This window comes from Chionomys nivalis, chromosome 10 (assembly GCF_950005125.1).
Source record: "Chionomys nivalis chromosome 10, mChiNiv1.1, whole genome shotgun sequence".
Classification (NCBI taxonomy): Eukaryota; Metazoa; Chordata; class Mammalia; order Rodentia; family Cricetidae; genus Chionomys; species Chionomys nivalis.
In genome coordinates this window covers 64,762,114-64,775,266 of record NC_080095.1, presented here as the reverse complement: position 1 = coordinate 64,775,266, position 13,153 = coordinate 64,762,114, and the positions used below count along the sequence as shown (strand labels likewise).

General features: G+C 43.7%; 2 protein-coding genes across 6 annotated transcripts in view; one reads left to right on the top strand and one right to left on the bottom strand.

Moving 5' to 3' along the window:
• Positions 1–1,832: 1,832 nt before the first annotated feature.
• Insm2 (INSM transcriptional repressor 2) lies at positions 1,833–3,320 on the top strand. The gene has a single exon (XM_057782092.1). It carries the CDS (start codon positions 1,833–1,835, stop codon positions 3,318–3,320), a length of 1,488 nt encoding a protein of 495 aa, XP_057638075.1.
• A 1,853-nt stretch (positions 3,321–5,173) lies between these two features.
• The window catches only part of Ralgapa1 (Ral GTPase activating protein catalytic subunit alpha 1), a 220,028-nt gene continuing 212,048 nt past the window's right edge, over positions 5,174–13,153 (bottom strand). For 4 of the 5 annotated variants that reach the window (XM_057782719.1, XM_057782722.1, XM_057782720.1 and 1 more), the window contains one exon: positions 5,174–6,540. In XM_057782719.1, the coding sequence (XP_057638702.1) occupies positions 6,392–6,540 (149 nt within the window). In that variant the 3' untranslated portion in view covers positions 5,174–6,391. The remainder of the gene's footprint in view (positions 6,541–13,153) is intronic. The other variant, XM_057782721.1, reaches the window with a different exon arrangement.

Genomic DNA, 13,153 nt, shown 5'->3' with positions numbered 1-13,153 from the left:
GCTCAGGGAAAAAGCCTTCCTGGCAAGGGTCTATCTTAAAGATTTACCATCCTTACACCTGTGTTTCCACATCACAAGTATTTCTGGGTCATGAGAAGAAAGAATAAGAGGAAGACAGAGATAAGTTTGTGTTAGAAGTGATGTCATGCGTAGCCGACATGTTGGAAACGATCAGCTTGGGAAACTGAGCTTATCAAGCTACTTAGGACCACGGCATTTTAGTGATTCAGGATATGAATTTTGATTGCAAAATATTGTACACGACTCCACGTTATTTAATGAGAAGCACCGTAACTTCTAGTCTTAATCCAGTCCTTAAAACACAATGGGACTGGCCAGAAAACCTGAGAATCTAATGTGTTGTTAAGTAATATTTTTTGAAACTTGTTTTCAGGTGTGTATATGTACTTTAAGACTTATTGCTCATTGTGAGAGGCACTTAAAGAAGTAGTTTGAAGTTACTGGTATAATAGAAAGAATCTAGGCATTAGAATATGCCAGGCTTTGGTTTGAATTTGTCCTGTGTGATTCTTGCTGGTCATTTACATTCTAACTTAATCTACCTATTGTGTAAAGAGTTCTCTCTCTCTCTCTCTCTCTCTCTCAATCTGATACATAATCAGAGTCGAACAGACATGTGTGCCTCTTTCCTTAAATAGTGCCCTCCATGTAAAATCACTTCACTGATAATGGGGCCCTTAGTCTACACTCCACTTTAATCCTGCCTCCAGATTTTTTTCTTTTTCTTTCTTTTTTTTTTTTTTTTGCGAGCAGTGCACAAGTTTTTGTTATTAAAGGCTGGCACGGTCCCTCTGCCGAATACTGGCTAATTATTTCACTGTTCACTTAGTATTACAAACTTTAAAATCTCTTCTGTTTCTTAACAACAACAGCGAAGTGCCGGACTGGTGGCAGGGGGCCAGACGACAATCTGTTGAGTTGGGTCTACCGCACATCCCTTGCAGCATCCCTTGTCATGTACAGGGAGGCAGATGCGCTGCCGATTCCACCAGCATTTCTCACTCAATCTCCTCCATGCTAAACAGGCCAGCTAGGCATTAAGTCATGTCTCTGGGTAGCTTAAGTGGAAAGTGTGAACAGAGAAACCACTTTATGTGAGGACGGCCGAAAATTAGATCCCTTCCCCTCCCCACTCCTCTTCCCCCAGGGGAGGAGGCACTTATCAGCCAAGAGCTCAATGCCCGAACCGTGCAGCGTCCTGAGCTCCAGAGGTTTGCCAGCACGCACGATCTGCGGCGCCGAGAGCCCTTCTCTCCAGATGAATTCTCATAGTATCACAGACGAGCGCAGTCCGGATCGATACTGGATGGCAGACGTGCTCTCGCCGTCAAGTGTAGGCACAGGACGGCGGATTGAGCCGCCCTGCAGTTCGTTCACTGCTTCTCATCAGCTCAGTCCTGGCAGAGGACATTAACCCGTTCCCGCACGGATTCCCACCCTGTCGCGGCGGTCGTCCCTCCGTTGTCCTCCCGCGGCGGCGTAGTCTTTCAGCCCGACGCCCAGGCGCGGGCTCGGTCTGCTACCGGCGCGTGGCGGGCTGGTGGCGCCTGGGTCCCCAGCGCGCGGTCCCTGGAGGCAGGACCAGGGTGCTCCAAGCCCTTCGCGCCCGCTCATCTTCCCGCGTCCGGATCCCGGGGCCCGGCCCGGCGAAGGCCCCGCCCCGGGATCCGCTCCCACTCCTGATTGGCCGGCGCAGCTCGAGGGGCCCGGGCCGACCCGGCCCGGGCGTCTCAGCTATAAAGCGGGTCGCCGCATGCCCGGCCTGGCCCAGCCCGCCTAGCTCCGGGGCTCGCACACGCACCCCACCCACCATGCCGAGGGGCTTCCTGGTGAAGCGAACCAAGCGCTCGGGCAGTTCCTACCGCTCGCGCCCAGCCGAACCGCTTTTTCCCCCGCCGGGTCCCCGCGCTGCACCGCCCTCCCCCGAGGAGCCCAGCCGGGGGCTGTCGGGGTCCCCTTGCTTCGAGCCTGCGTTGGACGGCGCCGAGTGGGGCGCGGGTGGCGGAGACGGCCCGGGACCCAGCCCCGCGAGGCCGGCGGGCCCTGAGCTGCGCCGCGCGTTCCTGGAGCGTTGCCTGCGCTCACCAGTCTCGGCCGAGTCCTTCCCCAGCGCCACAGCCTTCTGCTCCGCGGCGTCCGCGGCCGCGACCTCGGGGGAGCAGTTGGTGCCATCTCGGGTCGCCGTCCCCAGCTCTGTCCCCGCACCGGCGCCGGTCCCTGCCCCGCACAGCCTCCAGCGCCGGGGCAAGGGCGCCCTGGGCTGCGCATCAGCACCCGCGGCCGTCAGGAAGCCTAAGGCGGTGAGGAGGCTGAGCTTTGCAGACGAGGTGACCACGTCCCCGGTACTCGGTCTAAAGATCAAGGAGGAGGAGCCCGGGGCGCCGGCGCGGGCTTTGGGCGGCGTCCGCACGCCGCTGGGGGAGTTCATCTGCCAACTGTGCAAGCAGCAGTACGCGGACCCCTTCGCGCTGGCTCAGCACCGCTGCTCCCGCATCGTGCGCGTCGAGTACCGCTGTCCCGAGTGCGACAAGGTCTTCAGCTGCCCCGCGAACCTCGCCTCGCACCGCCGCTGGCACAAGCCACGTCCCGCGCCGTCCTGCGCCGCGAGTAAACCTCCCTCCGCGTCGTTGACCCCTCCGGACCCTTCCCTGGCGGCGGGCAAGGAGAACGGCCGCATGCCGCGGCCCGACGATCAGCACCCGCAGGTCCGGGACAGCTCCGGGGACGGTCAGCACCGGGACAGCGCCGCGCGCCCAGGCCTGCAGGCGTTGGTGCACCCGGAGGCAGCACGACCGCAGGCTCCCTACCCCGAGTTGATGCTAGGGCGCCGCGGTCTCGGGCCAGGCGGTGCCAGCCCGGGGGCGACATCCGAGGTCTTCGTGTGCCCGTATTGCCACAAAAAGTTCCGTCGCCAAGCATATCTGCGCAAGCACCTGGGCACCCACGAGGCGGGCCTGGCGCGAGCACCAGCCCCGGGTTTCGGCTCGGAGCGCACAGCCCCACTTGCATTTGCGTGCCCACTTTGCGGGGCGCACTTCCCGTCCGCGGATATCCGAGAGAAGCACCGGCTATGGCATGCTGTCCGCGAGGAGCTGCTACTGCCCGCCTTGGTCGGGGCTCCTTCGGAAGCGGGCCCTGGAGGGGGATCCGACGGTAGCACTCAGCAGATTTTCTCATGCAAGTACTGCCCTTCCACTTTTTTTAGCTCCCCGGGCTTGACCCGGCACATCAATAAGTGTCACCCCTCAGAAAGCCGGCAAGTGCTGCTGCTGCAGATGCCACTGAGGCCTGGCTGTTGAGGGACCCAGGCCTGGAGAGATTTCCAGAATGGCTGGAGAAAACAATACGGGAACTCCTGTTGGGCTTCTTTTCATCTTGCAATTTCCTATTTCCTTCCCTTGCCTTCCCTCTTAAAACTCTCCTAGTCATGATCCGCCCGGGGAGAAGGCAGTGAGATGTAAACCCCCCTCTAGAGCAGGTATGTATCTGGCATAAAAATTCATGATCAAAGCTGACAGCTTTAAATCCTCATTTCCCCACTAAAATAGGGCATCCCCTTCCTTAAAACGCTGGAGACCCCAATGAATCCTATACGGTTTGTAGTTCCTATGGAAAGTCGCAGTGAAAGAGTGCAAGTCTCAGTGTGTACACAAGGTTCTACCTGAAGTGGTAGGCCATCGACGATTCCTCCTCTTGCCACCACAGGCACTTATGTCGTTTGTCTCAATAGGGTCAGATTTCCTGCCTTGTATATTCTGTGAATCAAGCTATATGACTGATGCCAAACTTGCAGGGAAGGAAGACTTAGACCCTTGTAGATGGACAGGAATATAAGAAGATGCTGCTGTCCGGTGTGAAAATATCCCTGGAACTTTCTTTCCTCAATTGAATGTATTTGTCCCTTCTTTTAAATTAGGTTTTGGAGGTGCGGGAAGGAGTTGGTGTGCCCTCTGCATTCTTTACCTATTTTATGTGCTGCATCCAGGAGGAGCTACTTAAAGGTTTTCATTACATAACCTTTTTTTTCTAAAAAAAAAAATACTATACTCATTCCTAAAATTTGAATGTTTTAGAAAGATTTCACTCAAATTATTACAATTTGCTGTAAATCTGCTGCACACCGCATTGTAAACTGTTCAACTTAAGGAAGATGTTAACACCTGTAGCCCACTATGGAATTGAATGTCAATCAATTCACTCAATATTCTATATTTTCTTTTCAGGAACATTTGAATTTCTTTGTAAATCATATTCAATGTATATTCTGTATCTATTCCCTCAATAGCCAGAGTCTGGGATACTGGCTGAGCACTATCCAACAATAGATTTGTAAGCTGCTTCCACCAAATAAATGTATGTAGACCGTGCCTGTTTCATTCTGTCTTAAGTGGTTGAACACAGTGTATTTTCCAAGGCACATCTCTTACTTCCTCAATACCAACATTCAACTTTAGGATCTTAGGGACCTATTTTGACAGAATACAAATGCCATCGTGTTGAAATGCAGTGGGACCTCCTCCTTTAGAGTCTAGCTGCAGACTGCAGCTCCGCGGAGAGAATACACTTTTTTTGCTTGTTTTAAGTCTATTCAACAGGGTTACAGAAATTATATAAATGGTGCTAATCAGTTTTACTATTTCAAATCAGCATTTCTGTCTGTCTTGTTACCTGTTATCAACACAATAGAAATATATAGTAAGTTTGATTTTTCTTTGAAAAATTCTGTTGGCTGTGGGAAACTATACTGTTTTAAACACATTCCCACAGGATTTCTCTACTCATCTAATTGTTTTATTTATGAGCAATAATTTAAAAGGTGTACAGGAACTCTAAAAATTTGGTAGAAAGTTTTATTCCTGAAAGTATACTAAAAAAAAACACTGAAATGTAACAAGCCAAATGTCATGAGAGAGATACGTTGATTTTGGTCGAGTTTCTGGCAGACTTAGGAAGCGGTAGGCTTCCTGTGCTGGAACTGACAGAGGGAGGACCTCCGAGAAGCGCACTGGGCTGCTTCTGAAAATGGCGTTTGTGTTTATTTTTTCATGATTAGCTAACCTACCCTAGGGGGCATGTTACATCTCCCAATTACACAGCCCTGCTGCTTTTAAGTCTGAAAACACATGAATAGAATACAATCATGGACAGGAAGTGTGAAGAATATTTTATTTTGTTTTATTAAATACCATGTCATCTTTTTATCCAATTACAAATCTGTAGACACTACATGAATGATACATAATTTATATTCTGTGGTTTGTCAGGATGATGTATTTACACATGCAGTTGGTATCAATCATGCTACATTTCCTTAGGAGATGCCCATGTTAAACAAAAGGGGGCAGCTTATTGACTACAGGAAATACTTCTGGAGGTGGGATGCATACCAACCTGCACCTGCAGCAAGTTCAGTACTAAAATATTAGATTTAACTTAGACTCCTGGGTTACGTTCCCTTACTTTTTAAACAATACACATAATTTGAGCAAGCATTTATATGAGAACAGTCTTCCACCCTCCTCTCCACGACCTTCTCTTTTGGTACTCTGGAGCGCACACAGACACACCAGGATATAGGACCACAACCTCCAAACAGAGATGGTACTCAACAGTGACACCACCTCAAACAGCAGAACAGAGTTGTTTGGGAGCTAATAGAAATCAAAGTCCTGTGGTGATTTTCCTAGTTATTCGAGAGGTTGTGTCGTCATTTGCGCTGCCGAGAAATGAGACACTGACTTGGGAGGAAAAAGTTAATGAATGTAATTTCAGTTGGAATCTGAGCTGCTGCATGGACATTAAAGTTTCTGTCTGGAACAATCTGTACACATCCTACATAATGAACATGTGCAGCTTTTGCTCTAGCTTTATGAATGCTTATAGTCATTTATATTGTAGGGCTGGGCTGTGAAGGACAGTGTGCTTGCCTAGCATGTTTGGGATGCTGGCTTCCATTCCCAGCACTACAAAAAAGGTTACATTTGTAAAAACTATGTATTTATTAAATTATAAAGTTGTAATGAGGCACAATAAATAACACAAGACTATCTGTCCAATTATATTTTGGCTCAACATTAATCATGAACTTGAAGGTAGCACTAATTAGACATGATTATCTAGGAAGGTCAAGAGTATGAATTAAAACTCGATCCCTCAGAATATGACAGCATGGAGTGTGGGAAAAAACCTGAACTAAATAAATAGTCCAAATTTAAAATAAGAAGTTGCAAATTTCTTTAAGTCCAGTGTTTTCTCAAAGAAGTGTACAGGAAGAAATATGAATGCTGTGGCAAACATGAGGCCTGAAAGAGTTAACACTACGTTTGTGCCAGGGTGGCTACTGCTGATCACTGCTGGGCTGTGTGTCTCCTTAGGATTTATTGGCTGAGCCAGAGGACCGACGCAGCTTCATGGACATTCGGCTTTTGCTAGTTCGAGGAGACATTGGAGAGGCCAGGTCAGCCCCATCTACCTGTGCTGCTGTGGGAGCGTCACTGGGTAGACTCTCTGGGTAGGATCCTGCGGGAGAGAGCGAGCATGTCAGTATTCTCCAGTCCCAGACCATAACCACCTCCTGCTGCTATCCGGAGCAGGATCCCCACCCCTCACAAGGACTTCAGAAGTTATAAAAAGCAATCCCCAGAGTTTACTAATGTATCCAAAACCCTGTGATCTGGTGGCTCATGTCATATTAAAGAAAGCACCAATCATCATATCCAGAGCCAGCACCCTGGAAACAGCAATGGGAAATAAAATCTTTGGGTCTGAAAGCCCAGCAACCCAAAGCAGCACAGCGTGCAGGGAAGAGCAGAGGGCGGGAAGGAAGACCAGCCACACTGCATAGTCATAGGACATCCTCACACTACATGCTAGGCTCCAGACAGGAAGTTCCTCAGGAGACCATGCTAGGTACGTAAGTAGTTACAGGAAGAGCAGACAAATTCTTGCGAGAAGGAAAAAGATATTTCATTTGAAAGCCAGTCAGAAAAGACAAATTGACCTCAGAAAAATGTCTTTAGGTATTGCTTTTTGTGTTCATTAGCTTAGATGTTTACAGTTAGCAGTAGAATTAGTAGACACAGAATTTTAAAATAGGCAAAACAAATTCAAATAGGGAAATCCTGTGTCATTTACAGGGCATTTCTTCTCACTGACATTTGGGTTGGGAGTAATTATGCTCGTGTTTCAATGTAATGGAACACCCATGCTTAAAATGAAGGTATACATATTCCTAAGAGAAAACTAAAAATGCTCAATAACAGATCCTGTTGAGGTATCTTAAGAACATATCTCCAAAGAATTCTTCAAAGTACTTTTAAAGGAAAAGTAGTAAAATTATACTTAGGGACAGATATACATTTCCAAGGGAAACTATTCTGCCACTTGTACCGGTGTACTGCCTGCTCAACATTTCCCATATCTTCCCCAACATTTCTTTTCTAGCCCGGATGAGGCTGGTCTATAAAGCAGGAAGTTTTTTTGTTTGTTTGTATTCAAAATTTCTCTTCCCGATGATCTGAGCTGGCTCACAGTAGACGCAGACTAGAATACTCAGAGAATGTGCATCCACAGCCCACTTAGGGAAGCCTGGCACCAGAGTGGGAAAGACAGCCAGGAGCAGTAGCTGAGCTTCCCGGTGCCACACAGGTGCTGCTGTGAGGAGAGGTCTTTCCTCCCAGTGCTGTTCCCGAAGGCCAGTGTCTCTGGCGGAGGTTGGGAGGGCCAGAACTAGCAGTACATGCCTTTCTGCTGTGAAGGAAGAAACGTACTAGCAGGCAGAATGGAGAACAAAAGAGAAGATAGATGACAGACGTGAGGGAGACTGCGGTGCTACAGGCGTTACCCGAGTAACGGAGAGCAATCAGGGTGGTATTATGAATACAACTGGCATGCAATGAGTTCGGGTGGTGACGTTCCACAATGGCCAGTGCTCCGCTGGTTCAGATGCCATACTTACCAACTAACAAAACAAGTTCAAACAGGAAAAGAGAATAGGAAAAAGTCTGTGAGAGAGCCGAGAAACACCTACTGTCTAACGTGTGCACTGATTGTCTTACAATTCAGTCACTGGATCTCAGAGAGACAGTGTAATGAGGTAATAGCTACAACTATGTCTGAGGTAATAGTTCAGATTTCATGTAATTAAAACTGGAAATTGAAATTCCTTGCTACGCTAGCCATATTCAAGCGCTGAGTCACGCCTGGTTAGCTGCTGTCATCTTGGATAGAGCAGACACGTGACATTTACATCACCACAGCAGTTTACTGACAAGAACCTGCTGTCAAGCCTCCCAGTAGAGTATTTCTTTATCCTCAAACCCAGTGCTAGAATGAAGACTCTGGAGAAAACCAAAATTTTTCCATCAACTGTTTTTGTTGGTTGAAACTCTCGAACTCTTGAAGGCAGCCTGACAATGAGTATTACTGGTTTCCCACGACTTTTTAATGGCTGTAAAGAAAGCCCGTCTCTGGGATCAGGGCGCATACCCCATTTCCCTATTTAGAATCGGCTTTCTTCAAAATCAGCCATTCTCCCATGTCTTCTTTATTGCCTCCCAATTTGGTCATAAGAACTCGAGAAAGGAACTGGATAATGAGGTAGCTATAGCCACATTAAAAATGATTACATTTCCTTTTGTGCAATTAAAAATCAACTGAGGCAGGCAGGGCTGGTGTAGGTCACACTAACGCCTCTGCAGACGACACATGTGGAGGACACTCAGCACAGCCACTCTACAGCAGCGCAGACGAGGCCTCAGCTTGGATTTGGAAAGCAAACAGTCACACTTGCCATTTCCTGCGACAACCTATTCTTCCTAATTATTGATTTACACCACGTGAGTCATGAAGATAGGACTGAGTTATTCCTGTGTCTACTGTATCTTCCAGGGTAGTGTAAGAAAGTACCCATGGTTCCTATGTGCATGCAGTACAAGCTGGTATACCGCATGCTGAGTACAATAAACCGTCATAAGTGATACTATGGATATGACTTTGGGGGGCTCCACAGACATTTTAAAAGGGAATATAAATGATTTTAAAATTTATTTTGGTTTGGTCTATACTGTCTGTTGGTAAGCATGACCACTTTAAAACTTCCTAAAGTATTTGGCTAATAAAGCCTTTAAAATATTGTAACTTTGAAAGCAACTTAAATTATATGAACTAAAAGACAATGTAAACATGTTAGAAAGAATAGGTTAGGGACTTCTGTACTCTTCCTTTATTATAATAATAATTATGTATTCACATTTATTTATTTGTTTGTTTTTTTATTCCCTCTCCATCTGTGTGCATGAATGCCATGGTACATGTGTGGATGGCAAAGGACAGCTTGTGAGAATCTGTTCTCTTCCTCTACCATATGCTCCTTAGGATCAAACTTAGGTTGTCTGGCTTGGTGGTAAACACCTTATCTGCCGAGCCATTTTGCTGGCCCATCTCTTGTTTTATTGACTGCTCCACATCGGGCAAGCTGACTGGAGTAATTTTCTTATTGGTGAAATGGAGAAAATAATAGCTACCTTGTCAAGTTGTGGAGATTAACGACTATGTAGCAAAGGGCCTGGTGTGTGACAGGCACAAAGTAAGTATAGCTACACAGAAAGTTCTTACAGAGCAAACAGGAGACTCTGGATCAGAACAGATAAGGATTTGGAAGGAAGAGTAGAAACTAGAAATATTTTTGGATAAAATAATTACCTATGAAATATAATCATTCAAATGTGGAGAATATCTGTAACGTACATTTAAGTTTAATTTTCAGAAATCAAAGAGTTTGTCCTCTTTTATGTTGACTGTGCTATAAAATACAGCCTTAAAGGTTCACAGAATCAATGATTGAGATTACATGGACACTGCTCCAAACTGTCACAAAGGAAGTAACACATTATTCAAAACAAATTGTACAGAAAAACAGGCCAACAAGTGGTTTCATTTTAAGAACTGAAAAACTATCGCTGTAGACCTGAATAAACAAGGTCAGGTTTCTTGTATTTTCTCTCTACCTTACAAATGAGAAAACTGGTATAGCACAGACTGATTTCATGTAGTATAAATGTCAGGAGTATAATTTAAATCTAGTCTATTTCAAAATATACTTCTTCCCTGGCAACCCCCAAACACACTCACTCTCTCTCTCTCTCCCTCCCTCCCCCTCTCCCCTTGCCTTCCTCTCTCCCTCCCCCTGACCCTCTCCCTCTCTCACTGCTAGCAATAGTAAGGGCTGAAAGACCAATGACAACTGTGATGTTGAGACTGTGAGCTCTGGAGGCAGACAGGGTCAGAGTACAGGGCTAACCTCGCCACCTGTGAGGTGCTCCTGGGATCATTCTTTCACCTTCAAGGTTGCATACATGCTGTAAGGATGTAATGAAAGGGTCCACAGACTGCAGTAGGCACAGTGTCTCACACTCAATTATTACTTCATGAGTGTTCTATATGAAAACTTAATGAGTATTCTATATAAAAGCTGAAGCCAGTTATTATTGCCACAAATTATGCTATTTAACTCAATTTTATCTACTGGTTAATAACATAAAAGTCAAATTTCCAAGTTTAAGATACTAAAAAGAACTTATTTTCCTGCCTACAATTTGGACTAATCCACTGTCACACAAATCTGAGCAGGAAATACTTTAACATTTAAAGGACCCTGAGCTGAAAGTACCTAAAACAATGTCTAATTTTGATGACATGTCCTCCTTAAAGATTTAGAAAGACTGACAGCCATACATTCTAAACTATCACACATGCATGGGAAAGAACAGCAAGACTGACATTTTCTAAATACACATATAAATACATGGTGTAAATATAAATTTATCTACATATACATATATTCATGCACATACATATAAATAATCAAGTTATTAGTCAACTCATTAATTGTTAAAGAATAGCTAAGCTGCTAAAAAAACAACTCAAAAATAGGTAGCATTAGATTTACATGTAATTCCAGATATACTATATAATATTTTATGGTTGAGACAACAAAAATACTAGGACTAGAATTCTGGGTATATTTTTAATGGTGAAATTATGAAAGACAAACTAATTAGTATTTATTGTTCACAATAAAATAGGATTCTGTTCCTTAATAGAATTTTATAATTTTTAATTGCAAAAAAATCCAGGTTAACATGAGGGAAAAATAGGAATATTTTTGAACTATCACTGTAATATGGTCAGGAACAAGAACAATTTTATTTTCAAATTTACAGTAAGAAGAAATGTGTCATAGATATACATATATTTGATATTTTCCACGTTCATGCCTGACAAAGATAAAGCAAAATTTCCTGTAATTTTTTTTTTAAAATAAAGGACAAGAAAAATTTAATAATGTTTTAATGTAGTTATGGAAGATCAACACTGTGTGACATCACAGTATTTCCCTCAATGACCTTAGGGATAAAAATAATTTCCCTTAAGTTATCAGTCTAGTGGCACAGACAGTACATTTTGAGAAAAAACAGTTATGAAATTTACGGATCAATTATATACCGAAATCTTTCACATCTATTTAAATAAAGTTACATGAAAATTTTTTTAGATTTAAATGTCACCACTATTAGTCGATTACTGTTAACCAGGAAATTTTAGATTAACCGAATTATATAAATACACATATACTCCCTCCACTTACCCCCTCCCCAGTTAGGGAATGAGCTCAGCCAGGGCTGTGAGTCTGGTAAACAAACATCTACCACTGGGCTATCCTTCCAGTCCTCTATGAATATAGTTCTCAATACCATTCCACTGAGTCTAAATAAAGTATATTACAGGGTTGGCTACAAGGAATACCTATATATTAGCATTCTTTAAGAACTTAATTTTACGTATATAATTATTGATTAGTATTATTTTATATACACAGGATATGTAAAGTTGATTCTCAATTGCAATAATCCGTTTTCTAAAGGGGGCAAAGAAACTTTGTAATTAAAAAACTTGGTGCAAGCCTATATACAATCCTAGTGTTCAGAAGAGTTCAAAGCTAACCTGGGCCATGTAGTAAGACTCTTGTCTCAAAAAAAAAAAAAAAAATCAATAAACATCGTACTATGTCAGTTTTGCAAAGGAGCAGTTAGGTCCCAATTGTTATGACATACTTATTTCAAAGTTTCTCATTTTGACTTAAAGTATGAAGGATTGTTTTCTATGTAAGAGGTGAAATATGAAAGGAAAAAAATAAATGGAAGAAAAATTATTCTTCAGGTACTATGTTTTGTAACTATAGTTTTTATTGTGTTGAACTGGTAGTATCATTCTGATAAAAATTGTCATAACTATTAAAGTCCACAATAAATGATTAATATTGCTACATGTCTTTCAGAGTTAGAACACCTTTACCAGAGCACATGTCTAATGGTCCAAAAGGCAGAAAAAATTTAAAAGATTTTAACTTAAAAATTATAACACAATAATAGGTCCACGTTTAAATTCATATTTTTAATTATTGTTTAGATAACAATCACATCAAGTGTCACGTTGAATAAATTCATAAGAACATTCACACATTTAAAATTAAGTCAACAGAGCCTTGTATGGCTACTTTAACAACATCCTGTGCTAAATGTTCCGACGCTCAAAATGTCACTTCCTATGTGTCTACCTGCTAACTGTTCAGGAAATACAGCAAAAGTAAAAAGAACTTCAAGACGACAAACAAACCCTAAAGATTCGAGCTGGTGAACAGCAATAGGAGTGGAGCAGCATTTGGGAGCAGATGCAGAGAGCGAGCCCAGTGTGGAGCCCACTATCTCCTGACCATGGAACTTGTTGGCCTCACATCTCATCAGACGGCTCCACCATGACTGACGATGCCAATGCCCAGGTATACAAAAGGGGTTTTCATTCTGCCATTCACTAATTCACCTCTGATACCTTTCCTATCTTTCACCTTTTTTTTATCTTAATGCCAAACTGATCATTTTTATATAGTGCCCATCTATGAACATGAATCTTACACTTTTTATACTATTTTCAAAAATTTCATCTCAGATAACCTATTTCTCTTTGCTAGGTCTTTTATTTTAGTTGAAAGGTTTCTAAATTCTTTGGCAAAATTACGTTTCGGATGGCAAATTAATTATTACCGGAAGGAAAACTTAAATTTCACTAATGAAAC